The sequence below is a fragment of the Aspergillus costaricaensis genome (genome assembly GCF_003184835.1).
Source record: "Aspergillus costaricaensis CBS 115574 unplaced genomic scaffold BO79scaffold_10, whole genome shotgun sequence".
In the NCBI taxonomy this organism is placed as follows: domain Eukaryota; kingdom Fungi; phylum Ascomycota; class Eurotiomycetes; order Eurotiales; family Aspergillaceae; genus Aspergillus; species Aspergillus costaricensis.
In genome coordinates, this window is record NW_020291810.1 from 444,372 (window position 1) to 468,215 (window position 23,844).

Genomic DNA, 23,844 nt, shown 5'->3' on the forward strand with positions numbered 1-23,844 from the left:
CTTCCTGCTAGCTTCCTGTCGATTATCAGCGTAAATCTGAAGGATCTCGATGCATCTACCAGGGGGGTGTGGATGCTTGACATGAGTTGAGAGTGCGAAACGTAGAATTAGGGTGGAGTCCGATTTCAGTGACTGTAATACAATGTGTACTGTATGTCTGTATGTATCGTAAGTAATTTGGTCTTAGAACATGATAACAATGCACTAGTAATAATACCAATTTGGGACCTCGTGGCCTGATCGGCTTCCTGCGGAACTCAATTCCAACCAAGAGAGAGAATAAGAAACACAGCTAAGCACGTTGCTATACGGGGATGCTACTGGAGCTAGTCTCACGTCAGCGGGCGAGACACGAACGATATTCTCCGATATCGTTCGTAACTGCGCTCGATATGCAGATCGCGTTTCTAGCCAGGTCAGGTTAGCTGCACCTGCAGCAGAGCTCGATCCTGCCGAAACTACAACTTTGCCAGTATGCCAACAATCTCCGAACACGAGAGCTTCAGCTTCAGGATGAAACACTTGGCTGATGCTTATGATGTATCAGATTGCTTATCTGTTCAACGCACGAAGATGCTGCATTTACGAGAGCGGAAGGGCGTATATGGTTCACTCAGCATGGGGCCAACCACGTGGCAGGTCTTGTAGATTGGAACGCATTTGGTACCGCATCGGCAGTGTAAGTCTCAGGTCTTTTTATCTCGTCATTCGTTTGCCTTTGTAGCATCCTCATAATCATTCTACCATACTCGCCTTCCGCACGCTTCACAAAGTACACTGTAACTTGCACAATGGCCTTCGCACCTCCAGCAGCTGACCTTGGTACATCCACCTCATTCATCCACCACAATCATCACTAACCACCACAGACTGGTCGAAACTTGGGCTCGGCGTGACCGACATTGGTACATTCTATCTGTAACCCTAACGACATATCACAACTAACCCAGGCAGTCAATGGCCACGTCGAATGCAAATTCGACCCAACAACCCAAACCTGGCAAGCCCCAACCTTCGTCAAAGACCCCTACCTCCGCATCCATGGTCTCGCCCCGGGCCTCAACTATGGTATACCCAATCCCCTCCTATACCCCCTCCCATGGTCACTAACCACAATAGGCCAACAAATCTACGAAGGTCTGAAAGCCACCCGCAATGCCAACGAAGAGATCCTCCTCTTCCGCCCTGACAAGCATGCCTCTCGCATGGCCCACTCCGCCGACCTAGTTTCCATTCCTGCCATCCCGGATACACTCTTCCTCGACGCCGTCCGCCTCGCCGTATCCGAGAACGCCGCCTTTGTGCCACCCCACTCCACTAACGCAGCGCTCTACATCCGCCCACTCGCCTTCGGCGCAGGGGGACATTTCGCCCTCACCCCTCCCCGCGAGTACCTCTTTTGCGTATACGTGCAGCCCTTCGGCACATACCACGGTACCGGAGCAGCGGATGCGCTAGTCATTGAGGAGTTTGATCGTGCGGCGCCCCGCGGCACGGGCCATGGGAAGGTCGGCGGGAACTATGCGCCTGTGATGAAGTATACAGAAATGGCGAGAAAGGAGGGGTTCCCGCTTACGTTGCATCTGGATAGTTCGTCGCAGACTGAGGTGGATGAGTTTTCGACGTCGAGCTTCCTGGGTATTGTTAGCGATGGAGAAGTGGTTAGGCTGGTTGTGCCGGACAGTAAGTGTGTTATTGATAGTGTGACGAGTGATTCAGTGCAGGGGATTGCGAGGAGTTTGGGCTGGGTGGTGGAGAAGAGGAGCGTATGTGTTCTTGTTCTCACCCTTGCGGGATGTATGTGCTGACTGCTGCTTAGGTGCCCTGGGATACACTTGGCCAGTTCACTGAGGTCATGGCGGCTGGAACTGCAGCTGCCGTGGTTCCTATTCGGTCGATTACGCGGAGGTCGACTGGGGAGAAGCTCGAGTTTGGGAGCGGGCCGTTGTGCTTGGAGTTGTTGACGAGGTTGAGGAAGATTCAGCGGGGAGAGACTAGTGAGGAGTTTGCTGAGTGGGTAGAGGCTGTGAAGGCACCGGAGACGGTGTATGAGAAGTATGCGGGTGAGAAGAAGGCGAATGGTATTTCAAATGGTGCTCATTAAATTGGTCTTATCTTGTTGGGCTGTCTTCAAATTACGTAATAAGACATGTTAATCAATTATACATTTTGGACCTATTCGTGTCATACACTTGTTGCAAACATGATATCCATCTTATGGTTACTTGATGTTACTCAAGCTATGTACTTCAAGAACGTTTACAAGCCACTATCAATGTCCAGTTGCACCGTTTAATAGTATATAGACTTATATGTGTCTGGTACACTGGCAGGTATTTAGCTGAGGTAGCTTACACTGTCACACTACTAGAAAAGAGCTTATCACCTCAGGTCTAGGGGGAGAATAACATTCTAGTGTACCATTGAACTAAATACAATCATAGTATCGTGGTAGATGGAGTTTATGAAACATGTGTAAGAAGCAGAGCGTCAACATCATCATGCTCTTGGAGGACAACTACAACAGCGGCACGGACGGCAACACACCGTTACTAGTGTCTCAGGCATGAATACGGTCACATAGATTACATTTAATTACGTCGCACCCCATTCTTTACGAAAATCAACATAAGCATGTATGTTTCCCTCAAATCCAACCTGTAATATTCACAAAATCCATAGACTGAACCCTCATACCCTTCCACCAATCCGCACCATAAACTACACCCTCTCCCTAAAACACACCATCGGCCCCTCCTTCGACGCCGTGATATGATCATACAGCTGGTACTCATTATCCCTCTCCCTTCCAGGCCCCAATCCCTTCCTCCCCGCACCAAGAGCCACACCCTTCCCATCACTCAAAACAAAATCATACCTCCACAACATCGTTGCAATGCCCAGCGTCAGCTCCGCCAACGCTAGCCCCTTTCCAATACATCCCCTCGGTCCGATGGAGAATGGATTGAATGCGCCCTGGGCCTTGGCCAGACTGTCTCTATCAGCCGTACCCACGGTCTCAATATCGCCCTCCGCACCAGCTAAAATCCATCGCTCAGGACGGAAAGTGAAAGCCTCAGGGTAGTAGTTCTCGTTATGATGGATGGCGTAGATACCGGTTCCGACGTCACAGCCGGCGGGGATGAAGTGGCCATCGAAGGTGGCGCCGCCGGGGCCAACTTCGCGCCAGAGGGCGGATCCGGCGGGAGGTGACATACGAAGGGATTCATCGATGCAAGCACGGAGGTAGATGCAGGAGCTGAGGCGGGGACCGAGGGTGATTTCATCCGGGGAGGAGAAGGTGTTTCGGATCTCGGTTGCTACGCGGTTGTACCAGTCCTTGTTGTGGGAGAGGTAGAAGAGGCAGGAAGAGAAGGCTGTGGAGGAGGTGTCGGAACCTGGGATACGTCGAGCTAAGTTAGCAAGATGATAGTGAAAGATAAGGGGACGAATATGTACCGGCTACAACGAGAGTGGTTGTTTCAGCACCAATCTCAGCGAGGGACAAACTCTGCTGAGTCTCCGGATCCTTTGCATCCAGCAGGAAGGTGAAAACGTCCTGCCGTGCGGACTTCGCCGCCTTGAACCTGCGCTGAAGAAGGGTGTTTACGAATTGGATGAACTTGTTTCTGGCGAGGATGGACTCCGCGAAGATATTACGGTCCCAGCGCCGGAAAGCAAGAATAGGGGCTTGAGCGAGGACTGATGTTCGGACGTTCGAGTCCTCGATCGCTTTGACGACGTAGCGGTGCTCCTCGCTTGTTACCATGTTGTAGTGTTCTCCGAAGAGGACATCGGACATGATGTCGAAGGTAAGGAAGTTGACTGCGTTCATTAGTAAGGATCTGGACATTGAAGGAGGGACCGTACAGTAGTGTGCGACATTGCGTGGACCAGACCACTCGCTAGGCTTGCTACCCACAAGTGCGCCGCAGAGTTCATTGATGTGCTTGAGAATAGCAGGCTGATACCGCCTTAGTGCAGCATCAGAAAGACCTTGACTGATAATACGTCTCTTTCGGCCGTGTGCCTTCTTGTCGATGAGGGTGAGGGTGTTCGGGGCGCGATGGACCATGGCACTGTAGAGCTTGGACTTCTGAGTGTTGCGTCCGAAGCCGTAGATGTCTTATGCTATTAGCTAGGGCCTGTTGGATACAAAGGCAACGTACCATGAAGCCCAATGGATGTGTTGATCAAAAGTTGGTTCGGCGCATAGCGAACAAAGTCCCCTACAACAATTAGGAACACAACCAGCCAGACGAACAGAGGACATACCATATTTCTCATGGCAACGTTGCATGTCAATATGCAAATCACCTTTCCATGCATGATAGCCGGAGTAGAGACATGTGAACTTGGCCCAGAACGGACCTGGAAAGTGTGCAAGTGGATGGAAGAATAGGTGGTAGACCGCATACACAAAAGTCTTTGCATGTAAGTAACGCACATAGATTTGGGGCATGAAGACTGACCGAAGCAACTACAGCACCAAAGATGGCGAAAACGCCTGCCTGCCAATAGGCTTGGAGTGTAGATGTGAAGACCATAGTACCAGTAAAGCCAGGCTCAGCCAAAGGCTTCAAACACGATGACAGATAACAAGAACTCAGCACAGAGCGTTGCTAAAGATGCAATCAGAACAGAATCTTGACACCCAGGTAATATGGCTTTCTGTCGCTGCCAAAGAAGCGACAAGACCTCTTCGGACATCGTAAGACAAGCATCCAACATGCTCTTTCTCACGAAGTGGACTGAGCAGAGACTGCAGCTCATGCAGCGGTGAGATGACGCCAACCGTCGGACCACAATCTACCTGGCTCATCCATGCAAATACGCCGATGAGCTCCACATTCCTCGTGGCGAGCTGCATGTCTCCACACATTTCGAAAACGTGGTGAAGGATCAGGGTACACAGCCACCACCTGGGTAATCTTGTCTAAGGGATCAGGATCAGCACGATGTCCACATAGATCGGTATGATAAGATACGGTCAGAGATATAAAACATACAAGCGTAAGTTACGATGCGTATCAATACTAGTGCTGAAACATTCGTAAAATACCGATACGAATCGTCTTCCGGAGCTGAAATGAACTAAGCCCTATTTACGCTCAGATTTCAGGGATTCCGATCCACTGAAACGCTCAGATACTTTCAGCTCAAGGTTCCTAGATCCTGACCATAGCGCGAGTCATGCTGACGAACTCCGAGCCCTTGTAGGTGGAGTTGGGGCCAAAGTGTCGGAGCCAGCCGTGATAGCACGCTGGGAGATAACACGCTCTCATGCAAGGCACAGTGCGTGTCTTAGTGTTGAACTGGACTTCGAAGGGCCCATGTGCGACATATATCCTGGGCATGATTTTCCTCGAAATACCTCTTGGCTCCCATCAAACACGCTGTCTCACAGAGCCAACATGGCGTCCAAGGAGAAGATTCACCCAAGAGTCCAGCGGGAGCTGGCATACGTGTTGCTGACGGAGCTTCTTGCGTGAGTTGGCTTCTGATTGCTTTGAGGAATTGTATCTGATAGCTTGCTTCTAGGTACCAGTTTGCTTCGCCGGTCAGATGGTACGTTACTATGAATCATTGGCGCTTGGCAAATGTGTAGTTGCTAAGTATCCACAGGATCGAAACACAAGACGTCGTGCTCCAGGAGCAAAAGGTTGATCGACTGATTGAGATCGGACCTGCTGAGACTTTGCTTGGCATGATTAAGAAGACATTGGCGGCCAAGTACCAAGTACATGATGCTGCACTTGCCATCGAACGAGAGATATGGAGTCATAAGAAGAATGCACGAGAAATATACTATGAATCAAGCGATGCCGAAGTCGCACCAGCCCAAACAGCCAAAGAGGCATCCACACCTGCTGCACAGCCCTCACAGCCCACCACCCCTGTCACACCCCCTAAGGCAATTGAGACTACCACACCCGAGCCCACTCCAGTGCGGCAAGCCTCTTCCAATATTGAAGACAAGACTATCGCAGCTATTGACATCATTGTTGCCCTCATTGCACACAAACTGAAGAAGTCACTGCATGACATTGATCTGAGTCAAACTATTAAGAAACTGGTCGGAGGTGAGCATCAACCCCCTTCCTGCTATTCCCATTTCATCTATACGACCACACCCGGCTTCATTCTAACACATGACAGGCCGATCCACTCTGGAAAATGAGATCGTTGGAGACGTCGGCGCCGAGTTTGGCTCCATTCCAGATGCCCCCGAAGATACCCCACTGTCAGAGCTCGCTCAATCAATCGAAGCTCAAGGCTCCTGGCAGAAAGGCCTGGGAAAGACCACACAGACCCTTGTTAACCGAATGGTGTCGGCAAAAATGCCAGCTGGCCTAGGGTCGGGTGAAGTGCGGGCCCACCTGCTTAACAAATATGGTTTACAGACAGGCCGCCAGGATGCAATTTTGTTACGTGCTGCCGTCCAGCAGCCTGCCGCACGGCTCCCTGATACTAGTGCTGCTCATGCTTTCCTTGACAACACCGTCCAACAGTATGCTCAGGATTCGAAGATTGATCTATCTTCAGCAGGAACTTCATCTGATGGAGCTGATCCATCGTCGGGACCAGTCGTGGTAGACCAGACGGCCGTCAAGGCGCTGGCCAAGACTCAGGATGAACGTGCCCAAGCCATGCTGGAAGTGTATGCGAAGTTGCTTGGAGTAGACCTGCGGGCTGGACAGAAGGCCAATACGAAGGCAGCAGAGGTTATAGCAGAGCTTCAAGACGAACTGCAGCTCTGGATTTCAGAGCATGGCGAGGTTTACGGCTCGGGCATTAAGCCCATGTTGTCCGTAGCGAAGGCCCGCAGATACGACTCATTCTGGAATTGGGCGCTACAAGACGCTGTGGATCTGTTTCATCACATCCTAGCGGGGACTATTGCGCTGACTGGCCGCGAGATCGAAACCATCATGGGACGGATAGCTCGGAAGCCTAATGCCAAGCTCGTGCAGATGCTGGAATATCTGGAGACACAGTGTCTGAAGCTGCGAAATCCGCGAGCGATTAATGCCCGCGATGTCCTCCGTCAGCTGCGGCTGGCATGTAACCCACAGTTATCAGGTGCTCAGCCGTTGACTGCCCACCGGTTGATTGTCGACGCACCAAAGACAACCATCGATAACAAAGGAAAGATTCACTATACCGAGGTCCCCCGTGTGACCGTCGATGCAGCGCCACCAGCTACCCTCAAGTCCCTGGGAAGTCAGGGCTGGGAAAGCCGAGAGGACTTGAATGCAGCCTTTATGGCCACCCTTCGCCAAACGGACCACGAGTGCCTTTCGTTTTCAGACGCAGAAGTACTTGTCATTGGTGCGGGACGAGATTCAATCGGCACCGAGATTGTCCGTGGTCTTTTGAGAGGAGGCGCTCGGGTGCTCGTAACGACCAGCAGTTACTCGCTAGCGACGACACGGTTGTACCAGCAGATCTACGCTGAAGAAGGAGCTCGCGGCTCACAACTCATTCTCCTGCCATTCAACCAGGCGAGTCAGCAAGACCTCGAGTCCCTGGTGTCTTACATATATGATTCTGACAAAGGCCTCGGATGGGATCTGAGCCATGTTGTGCCATTTGCAGCCATTCCAGAAGGGGGCCGTCAGATTGAGGACATCGACTCTAAATCAGAGCTGGCACATCGCATCATGCTGACAAACACGATCAGGTTGCTTGGAGCAATCAAGAAGCAGAAGCAAGGGAGAGGATTCGATAGTCATCCCGCACAGGTAATTCTGCCACTATCGCCGAACCACGGTATTTTCGGTGGTGATGGCCTGTATCCAGAGTCAAAGCTCGCTCTCGAGACCTTGTTCAACCGCTGGAGCTCTGAGTCATGGGGGGCCTACCTTTCGATCTGCGGTGCGATTATCGGCTGGACGCGGGGAACTGGACTCATGAGCGCCAATAACAGTGTCGCAGAGGATATTGAGAAGATGGGAGTGAGAACGTTCTCCCAGGTCGAAATGGCCCACTACATCCTGATCCTGATGTCCTCGCCCATTGCAACGGAATGCGAGGTGACACCAGTGCAAGCAGACTTGAGTGGCGGCATGGGCCACTTCCCGAATTTCAAGGAGATTGTTGATTCCATCCGTCAGAAGCAGAAAGAGACCAGCGAGATCCGAGAGGCCCTAGCAAAGGAAGAGGTCTTCGAGCGCGCTGTCCTTGGGAAATCACCAGAAGAAGCACCTCAGGAGCGGGAACAAAAGGCGAGTCTCGCACTCGAGTTTCCTCGTCTACCTGACTACCAGACCGAAATCCTTCCTCTCGCTGGTCAGTTGCGCGGAATGGTCGATCTAGACCGAGTGGTCGTTGTCACCGGGTTCTCTGAAGTCGGGCCCTACGGCAACGCCCGAACGCGCTGGGAGATGGAGGCATATGGAGAGTTCTCACTAGAGGGCTGCATTGAGATGGCCTGGATCATGGGTCTGATTAAGCATCACAATGGACCTCTGAACGGGAACCCGCATTACCATGGCTGGATCGTCGCAGAGACCAAGGAGCCTATTCGCGATGTCGATGTAAAGAAGCGTTTCGAAGAGCACATCTTGGCACACACCGGCATTCGGCTGATTGAGCCAGATATTAATGATGGCTACGATCCGTATAAAAAGAAGTTTTTGCAGGAAGTGGTGCTCGATGAGGATATGCCTCCGTTGAAGACGTCCAAGGAGACTGCAGAGCAACTCCGATTGGAACACGGCGATAAGATTGAAGTCAATCCTGAAGGCGAGGAGTACACCGTCCGTCTGCTCAAGGGAGCTTGCCTGATGATCCCGAAGGCACTTCGATTCGACCGAGCAGTCGCCGGTCAGATTCCGACCGGGTGGGATGCCCGTACGTATGGGCTTACTGAAGATCTCGCCAGTCAAGTAGATCCAGCCACGCTATATGCTCTCATTGGAACGGTAGAAGCACTTCTGAGCGCAGGAATCAGCGACCCATTCGAGATATACCAGTATTTGCATGTATCTGAGATCGGCAATTGTATCGGCTCTGGGTTGGGTGGTGTTAAAGCACTCCGAAAGCTGCATAAGGACCGCTTCGTAGAGAAGCAGGTTCAAAACGATATTTTGCAGGAGTCATTCATCAACACCACGGCTGCATGGATCAACATGCTCTTGCTGTCCTCTACTGGTCCAATCCGCACCCCGGTCGGCGCTTGCGCAACCTCAATCGAGTCACTTGAATCCGGCTACGAGACTATCGTCTCCGGTAAAGCCAGGATGTGTCTCGTCGGTGGCTTCGACGACTTCTCCGAAGACGTGTCGTATGAATTTGCGAAGATGAAGGCCACGGTGAGTAGTGAAGAGGAATTTGAGAAAGGTCGTGATCCTAGCGAGATGTCCCGACCGGCTGCTTCAACCCGTGCTGGATTCGTCGAGTCGCAGGGCAGTGGTATCCAGGTGATTACATCCGCTCAGTTGGCCCTGGACATGGGTCTTCCCATCCAGGGCATCATAGCATGGGTCGGGACAGCTAGTGACAAGATCGGACGATCCGTTCCCGCTCCTGGTAAGGGTCTCCTTACGAATGCACGAGAGGCACGACACCGAGTCTCATCCCCAATGTTGGACATTTCATACAGACGCCGAAGACTTAACATGTCACTTCAGCACATCAAGGAACGCGTCGACATGGAAGTAGACATTGCTGAGGCAGAATTGGCAGACCTCAAGCGCAGTCCCAGCCCTTATGCAGAAGAGCGAACTGAAGAGATCAATGAACGCCTCCACTATGTACGCCGCGAAGCTAGGATCCAGGAGAAGGACGCATTGAACACGTTTGGTAACCACTTCTGGAAGAATGACCCGGAGATTTCTCCACTGCGTGGTGCCCTGGCAACTTGGAACCTAACCATCAACGATCTGGATGTGGTCTCGTTCCACGGAACATCCACCGTGCTCAACGAAAAGAATGAGACGAACATGATTAGCCAACAGCTGCATCACCTAGGTCGAACGAAGGGTAATCCCGCTCTGGGCATCTTCCAGAAGTACCTTACAGGACACTCGAAGGGTGCTGCAGGAGCGTGGATGCTCAACGGTGGCCTGCAAGTGCTCAATACCGGCTTGGTTCCAGGCAACCGCAATGCGGACAACATCGACGCAGCCCTCCAGAACGATTATTTGGTTTACCCCAGTCGCAGCATTCAGACTATGGGAGTTAAGGCCTTCTCGGTGACTTCATTTGGATTTGGACAGAAAGGAGCGCAAGCGTTAGGTGTGCATTCGCGCTATCTCTTCGCCACGCTGGACCAGGCGACATATGACGCGTATCGGGTCCGGGTCGAAGCGCGACAGCGGCGAGCGCAACAGCATTTCCGATTTGGCATTACGCAAAATGCAGTGTTCTCTGCTAAAGAGACGTCGCCATACCGGAGTGACCAGGAGTTCCGTGTCCTCCTGGATCCGGAGGCGCGTCTGACCGATAATGGCCGGGGGCAGATGGAATATGCGGAATGACGTTGCGGAGTGCTTGATGATTGGGTAGTGGATGGGTTTCCATATCCCTTTTGTTGATGTGTAATAGGACTACTTTCCGACTGGCTAACATACTGATTAACTTTTTCACTTTTGGTTTTCTGTTGCACGGCGTTGTGCGATTTGCGAGAATATATCCACTTGTTTGATTTGAGTTCATGGAAGTCCTTGTTCGGGTCTGTGCACCTGAGAGGGCTGTGTCCCTGTACCAGGGCCGCTCGCTTGACAACTACGCTTCGGTTTTGGTTTCATACTTAGTTGATTCAGCAATATACTATCTGTCTTTTGTTGTACTACCGGTTGATGGTTGTGTGTACGACCGGGCCAATCGCTCTTTGTGGTCCTGCGTAGCAAAGCACGAATGTGATATCAGGTACGGTGCGGTATCTTCCCCTTCTTCTTACTTTTCTTTTTGGATGCTCCGGAGGACTCTGCAGACAAAAATTTGGTTTCAGCCAGGGAAGCGTCCACCTCCACAAATGACGGCGACTCTTCAGCTGGCCCGCCATAGTCCTCGCTAGCGTCCGATGGTTGGCCCTGTAAACTAGACACTATCCTAAAAGTCAACTATGACAGTTACCCCTAGTAAGTGGTAGTTACGGACCTTCGGCACTTTGATCAACGTAGACTTGCGAGGAGATATCGTCGTCTTCCTCAGTTTGCGATAGTCCAAGCTCATCTCCTTCTCCTGCCTTGGCGTTCAAATGACGTCCTTCCTTGATACCATTCATTCCAATGCCACGGTCACTAACAAATTGTCGGCAGGTCCACAAGCCTTGGTCAAGGACTTGTAACTTCTTGTTCAATTGTTGCCGCAGGGCACGGTTTTCATCAGATTCGCCGGCGATGCGCGATACCAGCTCAGCCGGCATCTCGAAGACTTTGAGGGGTGTAAATATATCAGATAGAGACTGGACCAGTTTTACCTCCACGACTTCAACTGCAACGTCGTCGATGAAGCGTTTGAGGGCCACCTACAATAGTTAGTACTGAGTCATATGAGGGGCCTGGCGTTCGGGTGTTGACTATACCTTGTAATAAGCGAGCATACAATCCAAAGCTTCGGCTGATGCAAACCGCATCATATCCGGCTCATCGAACGATAGAAGTAATTGAACCAGCTTCTCCAAATTGTACTCATCCTGTAAATACACATACTTTGGTCTTTCTTCAGTAACCCCAAAGAAATCCTTAATCGTTTCGCGCACGGAAGTCGCGCGCCTCTCCGCACGAATTTTATGTATCGTCTCCGTGAAGTAGTGATTGTACGTGATTGGATGGCCTTGCTGGTGATTTCCAACTAGTTCTTCGCATGCTTTTATTAAAGTCTTTTTGAGCTGATTCAGTGCAGGTGAGATGACCCTGTCAAAGAGGATCGCAGAAGTGGCTTCGTCGGCAACATAGCTTGTTAGAAGTGATAAAAAATCCTCGACGATCTCCCATGTCTCAAGAATATGTCGGTGAGTTATGTCCTTCCAAGGGCCGCATTGCTCCTTGAATAATTCGCCGATGATCATCGGATTAAATGTGCCTGGCAGCTCTCGCCCTCTTGTTTGTCTCATGAGCTCCTGGATGTGATTAATAAACTCGCTTCGCGTGATCGATAGTTGCCCTTTGCGATCCTCATTCTTAGACTCGTGTGCCACAATATTACGGTAGTGGCCTTGTTCATTCAGACGCACCGCAAATCCTTCATTAAGGTTCTGAAGAAGTGAACGAATACGCTTTTGTTGGCCCGTAGAGGATTGGGCGCGCTCGAAGAACGGTTCATTGTATGTGCCATCGACGGCTGCCTTGACCAAGGTCTGAAACGATTGACTGATCCTAAGAAGATAAGTCTTCTGCTCATCCAGAGTGGTTCGCGGCTGACCAAGCTTGATCAACTGCTGATTGCAATTATCTTGTTTGTTCTTGATCTCATCAATCAGGCTTGGCAGTTCCGCCGCGATTTGCCGCAAAAGCACCTTGCTGAGGCGGTTCCGCAGTGAATTGATTCCAACACACGAAGGCGACATGTCCGCCCACGCACCCTTAGAAAAGAACTCACGCTCTTTCCTATCACGCTCCGCCAGGGTCCAGCTTCCCTCATCACTATCCATGTTTCGTAGCGTATGCCATCCCAGCCGAAACTCGACGTCTCTGTTATTTGCCAGGGATATGAACATCTTTTCGCTTTCGGAATTGGAAACCAGAGTATCGGGCTTAGTGATAACACCCAAGGTACGATCGCCTGACTTATCGGCATCTCTTGCGAGTCGTAAGACGATTTGGTTAGCGTAGTCATTCTTCGCTGATATCACTGCAAGAATGACACTTCGCGGCTCCTTCATATAGGATTGGACCACATTCTGCACGAGTTGAACATCTGCTGCAGATTGTTGTTTTGTCTCCGAGTGGATAAGCCCGGGCAGGTCAACAATTGTCAAGTGCGGTCGATCCGGTCCTGATACTTCAATCCGGAGAAGATCATTTGAGAATGCTTTGCCATGAGTGGATATGCCCATTGCTGCTTTTGCATTCTCGACAAGCTGAGGCAGTCCGTCGAAACTGTCGAGCTCTTCGCAGAAACTCCCCAAGGACCGTTGTTCCGCCTCGCTACGCGAGTGATGAGGTACGATAGACACTCTAACTCCGACATTGGTATCTTTTCGGAGCACGAGCTCTGTCGGGAACCGTGTGCAGAGGTTGCTTTTTACGGGGAAGGAGACACCGGATATCGCTTCGAGGACCGAACTCTTTCCTGAGGATTGGTCGCCGCAGACAATAATCTGCGGCAGGGACACATAGTGGCTGATCCCCTGGGAACGAAGCGTGTCGATGGAATTCAAGAGATCGAGCTGTTCCCGGGTACATAGGCTGTCCAGGGCATCCGAGCTGAATTTTCTTAGGACCATTGTGTCTGTAGATAAAATCCGTGGTCAATGGGAAACTGGGAAGTAGAACAAAGAATTATGAGAAGGGTGGGTTCCAATGCATCTCTTAGTCTTCTCGAATATATTTCGCCTTAGGAAAAGACATTTTTATATGTTTGGTCGTGTGTTCCTCGGAATTTCCAGACTCGCATGTCTCGTTATGATGTTCACTTGCGCCATGGCAATCCAAGGGCGAGAGAGCCACTGGTCTGATTGATTGACTCGGTCGGAATGAAAGCGGTATGGCTGTGCTACCAGACAGAATGACTTGACCCAACTCAGGGACAACGATTAGCAAGGGTGTTGTGCTGACTACCATATCTAAGGCGAAGCCATTGTATGTTTGAATGCTAGAATATGTGGAATGCCTGTAAGTCTGTCATGCTGAGGCATGATAACGCTATATTAAATGGGCTTTCTCTGTTATGATCTCCGTCGTCATTGGGCAGTAGAGTAGTATCTCTGCGGCATGCAGATCAAAATTCGGAAGAGGAAATGTGGCAGTGGGAAGTTCCAGAAGCAGCAATGAGCTATGATAACGACCGTTATGCAAATATGTGGCAGCCCAACAATCTTATAACTGTAGATACTTATCAGTCCTCAGGAACTTACGATTCTTCGCGCTCGGAAACCCCAAATCCGGAAATACCAGCATACCTTCATTGCATACAACGTTCTGTGATGTGGTGAGGCAGAACAACGCCTATACATAATATGATAAACCCATCGGTTTCCCTCCTTGCATCGGCGTTATTATTGACGTATGTTATGCTGTAAACCATCGTGCTAGATAGAGAATTGATCCCCTTGTACTACTACCCACATGATCAATGTACTTCCTAGGCTTTAATGGGATTTTTTACCTACATTGAAGATACGATAGCTTCAGGCCTAAAAGCAAGAAAGAATACAAAGTGACTATTATGGATCAGCCTGGCAAACTGACACTTATCATACAGACAGAACGTATTCCAAATTAAGCAAATATCTTTTGGGGGGTTAGCTTCCTCAACATATCAAAATACAAAGCGGTCGGTAGCTTTATGACCAACCCAGCATATCCTGAGATCCTGAGAATGTACTATAAGGGTGGTTTCACCTCACTTTTAGTATAGCCTTTCTGAAACAGGTCCTTCTCAGGTGATCTGTTTCAGGCAAGCATGTAACTATAGACTAAGTCACGCGGGTACCTGATAGTTAGTGCGGCAGAAGCGATTTCCACTCTGTAAATCCTAACAAAGGTGATGCAGTGGCTTGTATAGCTGTTGAATTCGACGTAGTGCTTGCGGATTAATTGACGTTGCAGAGCTTGATGTGAATTTCCAGGATTGCAGCACACCAAACTTTTTGTCCAGGCTTGCAATCATTACTCGAGACGGTTCAACGGGGGATAACCCCCTGGAGAATATGACAATAGAACATAATCCCCAGCCAGCAATTCAGCTCGATTTCCGGTTTGTGTCGCGGACATAAATCTCAACAGACGGCTTATGTGGGTGAGGGTGCAAACTGGTTTCGAACAAAGAAGAGGCGACCATCAGATCACTGAGCTTATGATATCCGTGACTACGGGAGTCAAAGTCCGGATGCTTTTTAGTTAGAAGATAGCCAACTGCGGAGAGGCTAGCCCATCCGTCGTCACCGGAGACTGCTTCTACTGACGTTCGTAGCTGAGTGGCTAGGGGTTCGTCGATTTGTACTTTCTTGACGGCTACAGGGTGCTCAGATGCGCGGATACTAGTGGCATGTGGCTCCAGCTCATCAACATGCACGAGGTTTTCGGTATAAATGAATTTATCGCAGGCAGCAACAAAAGGCTTTGGCGTCTTTTGCTCGCCGAAACCATAGACCACGAGTCCGGATTCGCGGATACGAGAGGCTAATTTGGTAAAGTCACTGTCGCTGGAGACAAGGCAAAAGCCATCATAGCGGCTAGTGTAGAGGAGATCCATGGCGTCGATGATCATGGCTGAGTCCGTAGCATTTTTGCCCTGAGTATACGCAAATTGCTGTATGGGTAGGATTGAGTGATGAAGAAGTGGGTCCTTCCAGCCTGTGAGATATTGACTGCTCCAGTCTCCATATGCTCGCTTTGCATGAACTGTGCCGTATTTTGCAATTTCGGCGAGCAGGCGATGGATGTTGGAATGACGCGCATTGTCTGCGTCGATAAGAACAGCGAATTTGGGCATGGCATCAGCGACCATGTTGGATGACTTGGGAGGATTCAATATGCTTGAATGCTTAAATTATAGAGCGGGATGGGTTTCGAGTAAGAAATTGTCGTGAGTCTTCCCTACCTTCTTCGTATTTTATGCTGTGATAAACTTTGATAAATCGAGGTCATGACGATGCATCTACGTGATGGAAGATCAAGAGGGAGGGGGGTTCGTATCCGATCAACTCTCCTCCTTCGTATCAACCATCAACCATTCCAATGGGATAACCAAGTGGCACACCTCTGCTTACGCGTAAATGCTTTGATTCGTTCTCATGGCTGATGCGTACTTGGAAAAGGACAGCTGCAACACTGCAAAGCCCTCTTTCGGGGAGCAAACGAGCAGGGTGGGCGGTGTGGAATATCCAAGGAGATCAGCGTGACCAAGTGCCCTATGTAAGGGTGGTACAAGTTTTGTAATTTTGGAATTCCGGGATTCTCAAGGAGAATAGAGATAGTGATTGCAGGAAATCTGCTAGGAGAAGTGAAAGTAGTAAGTAGTAGTGGTAGTAGTAGTCAAATTCACGTGTGTGGAGCCATTCCGGCCACTAGTTAACCTTTTCGCTATGCGCCTGTCTGTCACTTAATTAAACCTGGCAGTTGGACCTCGGCATCCCTTTAATGCAGTCATTCCCCGGATTACACTAATTAGTTATGATGCAGCTCTCCCTCCTCCCCCTTCCTTTCTTCCTCGGCACTCTTCAATTTCACCTCAATACTTAATCTCCGACGGGTTTCCTTAAGTTCCCAACACATTCATTCCAACTTACTCCACCGCCTCGACACTCTATCTAGCATTAGCATATACTCGCACATCATCATGTCGGACTACACATACCAACACTTCAATGTTACATTCCCGCCCGAACGTCAATATGTCGCTCACGTGGAGATCAACCGCCCCGACAAAATGAACGCCTTTATTGAAAGGTACCACCACCACCTCTCCCTCCCTCTTTCTTGCCGACCATAACTAACATGTATTCCACCTCCAAGTATGTGGCTGGAACTTTCCGCCATCTTCACCCGTCTCTCCTCGGACTCCTCTGTACGCGCCATCGTCCTCACCGGTGCCGGCGACCGCGCATTCACTGCCGGCCTCGACGTCAAAGCCGCCTCCGAAGGCCTCCTCTCCGACACCAACACCGCTGGCGATCCCGCCCGCAAAGCTGCCCAATTGCGCCGCCACATTGACGAGTTGCAAGAGTGCATCTCATCCCTCGAAAAGTGCGAGAAACCGGTGATCGTGGCTTTCCACGCTATCTCCTACGGTCTCGCCGTGGACATTGGTGTGGCCGCTGATGTGCGGGTTTGCTCGGCGGATGTCCGCTTTGCCGTCAAGGAAGTAGACATTGGCTTGGCGGCGGATGTCGGGACGTTGAGTCGGTTGCCCAAGGTGGTGGGAAATTACGGGTGGGTGAAGGAGGTGGCTTTAACCGCGAGGAATTTTGACGCGGAGGAGGCTTTCCGCGTGGGATTCGTCAATCGCGTGTTCAAGAACAAAGAGGAGACGGTCCGAGGTGCGTTGGATTTGGCACAGCTGATAGCAACCAAGAGTCCGGTTGCGGTGCAGGGGACCAAGGAGCTGCTGAATTATTCGAGGGATCATACCGTCCCGGAGGGTACGTACTACTCTGGTGTTCCTAGAACCCTAATAAATACTGGTGCTAATTCTATGCTCCACACTCTAGGGCTGTGGCATACGGCTGTCTGGAATAGTGCGATGCTACAAACTAAGGATGTTTCCGCCGCATTGCTGTCGGGTATTCAGAGGAAGAAACCCACGTTTGAGAAGTTGTGATGTAAATGACCACTGCTGGTACTGGTACTCAGCATGACTACCTGCTTGTATTCAGGCTGCCTCGAGTTTGACGGGTTCAAACGCAGAGGCGAGGCCAGTCAAGGCGATCTGCTGCCGGCGCAGGAATGAGAAGTGATACACCTCGTGAACGTAGCATTGTCAGCATTTTGAAAAGAGCGATGCAAATAGTAATATGACATGATATAACGTCGATGTTGGCCAGTGAAGTCCAACATGTCATTTCACTAGTTGTAGTTTTCCTGTACCTTGTACATGGCAGGTGACGACTACAATGTTATCCGGAAACCCTGGAACCGAGAAGCCAAGGCACGGATTATTAGGCTAAGTGGCCCATCATGTCACCCGTCCGCACAGACTCGTTCGATTGTGGATCCTCGTATGTAGATTCAGGTTGCATCGACCTGCTGGTCCAATCAGTCGCGTAGTTGGGCTGCAAACCAGGTCCCAGCATCAAGCTTGCAGGTGCTTATCTGCAATCTGACAGACGGTCAAAGCCTCTCACGGGGAGTATTAGGTTCGGAATCTGATCTCATCCACCAATTTGAATTTATAACATTGTCACCGGACTCCACGTTTCACCAGTTACTCGGAGCCTTGAAGATAAAACCCCTTGACTCTGTCTCCTACTTCTTCTAGTAACTGTCTTCCATATAGTCTTATCCATCTCGACTTGATGTCTCCCCTCGGAAGTGCGGGTCATCTTCAACCCACTCCCAGTGGGCCATTTAAAATCCAACGGGAAGACAAGGGCCCAGGAGACAATCGGAATCTGGCAAACACTTACACATACACCCATGAAGCCCATTGGGAGCTCTCCCTGCTGCTTGAAGCCCCACCTCAGCCACCTGCAACTGCGTGCGGGATGTAGCCAATCCTTCTGCACGTTATCCGCCACGCCGTCGTATTTCCTACTAGTCCGGGTGCCTTGACATTTTGCGTTGATTAGGGCAGCGTGGTGTGTGACGAAGTCAAATCCAAAGAAAATACAATTCGTTATCGCCTAAGCATGAGTCAACAGCGAAACGGACCTTCAAATTCCACCCTTTTCGCGAGAACTCGTTACTCTCTCGAAAGCACCTGCTCTCGAAACTAGTTACCTTTCTTCAGTCATGACTACTAAAGAAGGTTCTCGACCAGATGATTACCCTCACCTCACCAGCCCTTTCAGGTCGATGAAGACCCAGTACGATGTGGTCGTTATCGGGTCTGGATATGGCGCTGGGGTCGCGGCGAGTCGAATGGCGCGAGCGGGGAAGAGCGTCGCAGTCCTTGAGTTGGGATGGGAGAGACGTCGTGCGTATACCCTCAACCTCGATCCATCGGAGCGCAGCTACTGACAGTTATGCCGCAGCGGGCTCGTTCCCGCGTTCCCTCTTCCAATGTTTTGGGGATCTCAACATCTCGGGCATTTCCCGATGGCGGTTGCCAGACAAACCCACTCGCCTGTTTCAGCTTATTCTGGGGGATGGGCAGCATGCTCTTGTCGCTCGTGGTATGTCAACCTTACAACAAGTGAAACTTGACTGAAACGGGTCTCGATTTGGAAATTGCATATGGAGAGCATCTAGCATTAACATGTCTCAATCGCTTGCACAGCACTAGGCGGCTGCTCACTTATCAATGCAGGCGTCTTTCTCGAAGCCGATCGGGAGACTCTACAGATGAGTGTATGGCCCTCGGAGATAAGACATGACACGTCTGCGCTCCGACCGTGTGAGTTGCATCAAACGGTAACAGGGACCAGTGTTCCTAATGCCTGAAACTAGACTACTCGCGCGCAGCGGAAATGCTACAGCCTTCACCATATCCACAAGATCATCCACGCCTTTTGAAGCTTGAAGCCATTCAGACACAAGCTGAATGGCTAGGCCAGGCAGTAAGTTTCTACCGCACGCCACTGACAACATTCTTTCGTCGAGAGCGCAACCATGTCGGCGTCATGATGCAGGAGAATCGCGGTTCGGGAAATGAAAGTACCGGTCTAGATGATGGATCCAAAAACACCGTTGCTACCACTTACCTTACAGATGCCTGGAACTGGGGTGCTGAGATCTTTTGCGGATGCCAGGTACGGTATATAGAGCAGGCACCTAACCAAGAAGGCTACGTGGTGTACTTTGCGTGGCATGGGAGAGGGAGGTCGGCTTTTGGTGATGAAGTCAAGACCCAGTTGTTTTGGGTCAAAGCTGTAGGTTTGGTAACCAGCATTTATCAGCCTGCGCTTATACGGTGTTGATTACCTAGAACGAGTTGTGTTTCCTTGGGGCCGGCGCTTTGGGGACAACGGAGATTTTGCTTCGCTCAAGAGACTACGGTCTGCCAATTTCACCCTTGCTGGGAAGGAATATGTCAGGGAACGGGGACATGCTGGTCTTTGGTAAGCCTGGTCGATATGGGTGTAGACCATGACTAAAGACAAGCCTCAGGATACAACAGCGACTCCAAGGTAAACGGCATCTCAGGGGCGGCATCAGCCCCTGCAAGTCGACCAGGTCCAACAGTCACCGGCGTTGTGGATCGAAGAGGGTTATCCCCAGGGGATGCGCTCGCCGGTTATGTGATTGAAGACGGATGCATACCAAAAGCGTTGAGTCCGCTAATTCAAGCCATGCTAGTGCTGCAAACCATACGTTTTCCAGCTCCGTGGTCAATCTTGGAGAGCATATCTCGGTTTGGCGAAATAATTTCCAAGTTCAAGTTGCTTCCATTCAAATTATATAAAGTGAGAGGCGCTATGCAACGCACGTCGACCTATCTAGTCATGTCACACGACAGTAACGAACTTACACTCACTTTGAAAGACGATCGCCCAATTCTGCGTGGTCCTGGAGAAGGACGGTCCGAAAACTTTTCCAACATCCGATATGTTCTGAGCTATGTCATTAGCCGAGCAGGAGGGAAAATAGGATCTTCACTTTTGCGAGGTACGGTCCCCATTATTGTTAGCTTAGCATGCTAAGGTGCTCCTAGGTCGTGACCGGGAAGAAGTCACTGTCCACCCCCTCGGGGGTGCCAATATGAGTAGCAATGGCACAGGCCGTGGGGGTGTCACTAATCATCTAGGCCAGGTGCATAAAGGCCATGGAAGTGAGACACATGAAGGCCTTGTGTGTTGCGATGCCTCGGTTGTGCCAACTGCATTGGGTGGGTACTGGTTTCCCAGTCTTGCTGCATATGTTAACAACTTAGGCGTGAATCCTATGGCTACAATAACCGCGCTTGCCGAGCGATCTATCGATTTGATTTCCAAAAAGCGACAGTTCTCCATTGATACTGACACTCCAAACGGAAGACTCGACGTCTATTCGCAACCGATGGTATCAAGGAGGGTAGAGCATGGCTTTCAGAAGGCGGCTAAGGTGGATCAGGCACCATTATCAATTGGGTGGCAGTTCTCCGAAGTCCTCGATGGACACATACATATGCAATCGAATGATTTGGGCTCTGACGCATGCGAAACACTGGGTCGCAGTTCGTCGTGCACCATGCGCATGTTTCTTACCATCGAAATTTGTCGAAAAATAGGTGAGTCTTCAGATGCAGAGCATGTCATGATTCTCACAATGTTAGATACTTTTGGGTTACAGTACGAAGGCATATGCGCCGGAACAGTGGCCTGTCGTGGACTTTCCAGAGGTCCGATGAGAGTAGTCGATGGCAGGATTCGGTTTTTAGTTCCCTCAAAAAAGCAAGCAGAGTCAACGGCTTTGAGGTACTCACTTCAGCTTCTTTCACAGGAAGACATCAGTTACAAGCTCGAGGGATACAAAGAGATTGATTCAACCTCTGCAATCTCCATTCGCGGAATGTGGGAGGCGACCACTAAGGTCAATGTTCAGATCACTCGAGATGACGAGATGAAAGTAGGAGCGGGTGTCCTCCGCATATCATGGCCGTCTTTCCGACGACAGATGAGAACATTCAGAGCAACTGTTCCTTTCAGAATCGGACTAGTTCCAGCCTTAGTCCTTTTCCTGGCCTACTTTGCTCTCCAGCTTGTCGTGGTGTTCCTTCGACCTTTTGCGCCGGCTCGCAAGTCTCGCCGCTCCCCTCATCCTTCCCCTGGCCCAAAACAGCAGCCCTTCAATACAACAATCCTTAGAACAGAGGATGGAGTCACTGTACGCTTACAAGAGTACGAGCCGTTGCCGAACACCAACGAGGCTATCAAAGGCGAATTCCTCGGGTCTCAGCCAGTCTTATTCATCCCGGGAGTCACCGGTAATGCTGCATATAGCACCTTTGCGCTTCCATATCTGCGATGCAACATGGTCGAGTATCTCAGAGCACGTGGATGTCGATGCTACGTCCTAACTCCTCGCTGGGGCAGCAACGCCAAAACATCCGCGCAATGCACCGTTTACGACTGCCGCCTCGATATCGCAGCGGCATTGCAACATATTTTAGCTCAACAGAAGCAGAAGCCATACATAGTAGCCCACTGCCAAGGCTCCGTGGCACTCGCAATGGGTTTACTAGACGGCACCATCAAACGCACACACATACTCGGTATCACAGCCAACGCCGTATTCATGACGCAGGTCCTAGCCTACTGGAACTCACTAAAAGCCGCCACTCCAGCCCTGATCCGGCTATACGAGTTCATCTCTGGCACACACTACCCAATTGGGTCGCCCGACGGCAACAAATCCATCCATAAAGTCCTTGACATTCTCCTCCGATTTTACCCCGTCGAGAACCGTCGAGACATCTGCACCTCAACACATTGCCATCGCACGACATTTGCATTCGGCTTGTGTTGGAATCATAATAACCTCGACGCTAACATTCACGACAACGTTGGCCAGTTTTTTGCAGATACGCATACCAAGCTCCTCGAGCATGTAACCCGCATGGGAACGCATGGGGCATGCTTGGACAATGACCTTCGTCCGCTCCTCACCGATCGGAATCTCCGTAATCTGCAGGACATTCCGATCTTGTTTATGTCGGGTACGGATAACGAGGTGTTTAAGCCCGAGTCGACTCTACGGGATTATGAGATGCTAAGACGTCGGTTCGGAGAGCATCTCTATCGTCGGTTCTTGGTTGAGGGTTATGGTCATTTGGATCCGGTTATCGGGAAGAATGCAGCGGATGACGTTTATTGGAGGGTGTTTGAGCATGTTAAGTGGTGTATTCAGGGCCAGGGGAATACGAAGAATTGATGGCTGTTGTTCGTGAGCTGGGTAGTGCGAACTTGTGTTGTTGTTGTTGTTGTGTGAAGAGCATTATATATTTTGGGACATCCGTTGAACCATCGTGATAGTTTTAAATTCCGCTTCGATTGCTCCAACTCATACTACCAATACCTAGTATACTAATAGTAGGCAATGGTTTCGCTACAAGATGTGAAGTAATCTTTTGCGGATTGAATCGAGGACTCTAATGAGGGAGGGAAAAAAAGAGACCGGCGGGAGGGGTAACGGGAAGAAGAAAAAAAAAGAAATTCGCTTGCATCATCCGTGAATCGAACACGGGCCTCATCGATGGCAACGATGAATTCTACCACTAGACCAATGATGCTAGTTATTATATTAGGCTCATTTTTTATGCTATAAAAAGGAGAGGATCAGTGAGATTCCCGCTCCACCTTCCGTCGGACTAAACGCGAACCTTAGATGTACACAACAACGCGTCCAACTTTCATCATCCCGGTTGTTAACTCGCGCAGTCTGCCTTCAAAGCCTCGGTGATCACCATGGGGGGTAGGTAGATCATACTATATTTTTAAACCGCAACTGATTCTAAATGTAATTCAAGACACAATTGATAGACTGGACGATGCTTTCCGCGCACCTTCCCCTCTGCGGTCTCTCTTTGTCTCAGAAGAGACACCCCCTCCATCAGGAGAAGTTGACTGCCCGCTACTGGATGCAAAACTAGACGAAGCCATTGAGAGCTTACGAAATGGCGAGATTGCCTCCCTACATGAAGCAGCAGTGCGCTACGCAGTCCCGGATTCACTTTTATATACCCGGTACTATCGGAAAGACCCTGAGCCAGTGGCCTGCACCTTTGGGAATCGTTACAACCTTAGTGAGGCAGATGAACCTAGAGTTTGTCAATATATTGTCCAATGGCTTCAATCAGGGTTCCCGACTTCGCCGCATCTTGTCCGCGAAGCTGGAAATGCTCTACACAAACGAAAATGCGATTCCTTGTATCTGAACTTTAAGCCCCTTGCTCAGGTCTGGGGTCGCCGATTTCTAGAATATCATCCCCAATTGAAGGAAACTATCGACTCATATGCTGAGGATCATAAGAGAACCAAGCAACCTCAACCTGATAAAATCTCCAGCTTTATTGATCTCTTCGAGAAGACAAGAAAGCAGTATGATATCCACCCAGACGATATCTGGAATGCTGATGAGAAGGGTTTCATGCTTG

At 50.3% G+C, this 23,844-nt stretch overlaps 7 protein-coding genes and 1 non-coding gene across 8 annotated transcripts; 4 read left to right on the plus strand and 4 right to left on the minus strand.

Moving 5' to 3' along the window:
• Nucleotides 1–791: 791 nt before the first annotated feature.
• BO79DRAFT_262283 (branched-chain amino acid aminotransferase) lies at nucleotides 792–2,104 on the plus strand (the record flags this gene model as incomplete). Its single annotated transcript, XM_025686574.1, has 5 exons — nucleotides 792–822; nucleotides 870–905; nucleotides 955–1,068; nucleotides 1,120–1,766; nucleotides 1,820–2,104. 5 exons carry the CDS (start codon nucleotides 792–794, stop codon nucleotides 2,102–2,104), a joined length of 1,113 nt encoding a protein of 370 aa, XP_025541393.1.
• Nucleotides 2,105–2,721: 617 nt separating this feature from the next.
• On the minus strand, nucleotides 2,722–4,547 carry BO79DRAFT_262288 (cytochrome P450; the record flags this gene model as incomplete). Its single annotated transcript, XM_025686575.1, has 6 exons — nucleotides 2,722–3,398; nucleotides 3,460–3,825; nucleotides 3,907–4,125; nucleotides 4,170–4,229; nucleotides 4,276–4,426; nucleotides 4,473–4,547. 6 exons carry the CDS (start codon nucleotides 4,545–4,547, stop codon nucleotides 2,722–2,724), a joined length of 1,548 nt encoding a protein of 515 aa, XP_025541394.1.
• An 867-nt stretch (nucleotides 4,548–5,414) lies between these two features.
• Nucleotides 5,415–10,484, plus strand: BO79DRAFT_262290 (fatty acid synthase subunit alpha; the record flags this gene model as incomplete). Its single annotated transcript, XM_025686576.1, has 4 exons — nucleotides 5,415–5,488; nucleotides 5,542–5,568; nucleotides 5,626–6,083; nucleotides 6,160–10,484. 4 exons carry the CDS (start codon nucleotides 5,415–5,417, stop codon nucleotides 10,482–10,484), a joined length of 4,884 nt encoding a protein of 1,627 aa, XP_025541395.1.
• A 614-nt stretch (nucleotides 10,485–11,098) lies between these two features.
• BO79DRAFT_143844 (dynamin family protein) lies at nucleotides 11,099–13,396 on the minus strand (the record flags this gene model as incomplete). The annotated part of the gene is made up of 2 exons (XM_025678350.1): nucleotides 11,099–11,476; nucleotides 11,534–13,396. 2 exons carry the CDS (start codon nucleotides 13,394–13,396, stop codon nucleotides 11,099–11,101), a joined length of 2,241 nt encoding a protein of 746 aa, XP_025541396.1.
• Nucleotides 13,397–14,853: 1,457 nt separating this feature from the next.
• Nucleotides 14,854–15,621, minus strand: BO79DRAFT_253346 (NYN domain-containing protein; the record flags this gene model as incomplete). Its single annotated transcript, XM_025685993.1, has 1 exon — nucleotides 14,854–15,621. The coding sequence occupies one exon, from the start codon at nucleotides 15,619–15,621 to the stop codon at nucleotides 14,854–14,856; it is 768 nt and encodes a 255-aa protein (XP_025541397.1).
• Nucleotides 15,622–16,343: 722 nt separating this feature from the next.
• BO79DRAFT_244423 (enoyl-CoA hydratase/isomerase family protein) lies at nucleotides 16,344–17,489 on the plus strand. The gene is made up of 3 exons (XM_025685369.1): nucleotides 16,344–16,562; nucleotides 16,629–17,254; nucleotides 17,324–17,489. The coding sequence occupies exons 1-3, from the start codon at nucleotides 16,453–16,455 to the stop codon at nucleotides 17,431–17,433; spliced, it is 846 nt and encodes a 281-aa protein (XP_025541398.1). The 5' UTR covers nucleotides 16,344–16,452; the 3' UTR covers nucleotides 17,434–17,489.
• Nucleotides 17,490–18,563: 1,074 nt separating this feature from the next.
• On the plus strand, nucleotides 18,564–22,822 carry BO79DRAFT_262295 (FAD/NAD(P)-binding domain-containing protein; the record flags this gene model as incomplete). Its single annotated transcript, XM_025686577.1, has 8 exons — nucleotides 18,564–18,747; nucleotides 18,806–18,946; nucleotides 19,051–19,167; nucleotides 19,221–19,642; nucleotides 19,699–19,831; nucleotides 19,881–20,383; nucleotides 20,415–20,598; nucleotides 20,644–22,822. 8 exons carry the CDS (start codon nucleotides 18,564–18,566, stop codon nucleotides 22,620–22,622), a joined length of 3,663 nt encoding a protein of 1,220 aa, XP_025541399.1. The 3' UTR covers nucleotides 22,623–22,822.
• Nucleotides 22,823–22,909: 87 nt separating this feature from the next.
• On the minus strand, nucleotides 22,910–22,980 carry BO79DRAFT_t89. The gene has a single exon. It is a non-coding gene; the product is annotated as a tRNA-Gly (tRNA).
• Between the last annotated feature and the right edge of the window lie 864 nt (nucleotides 22,981–23,844).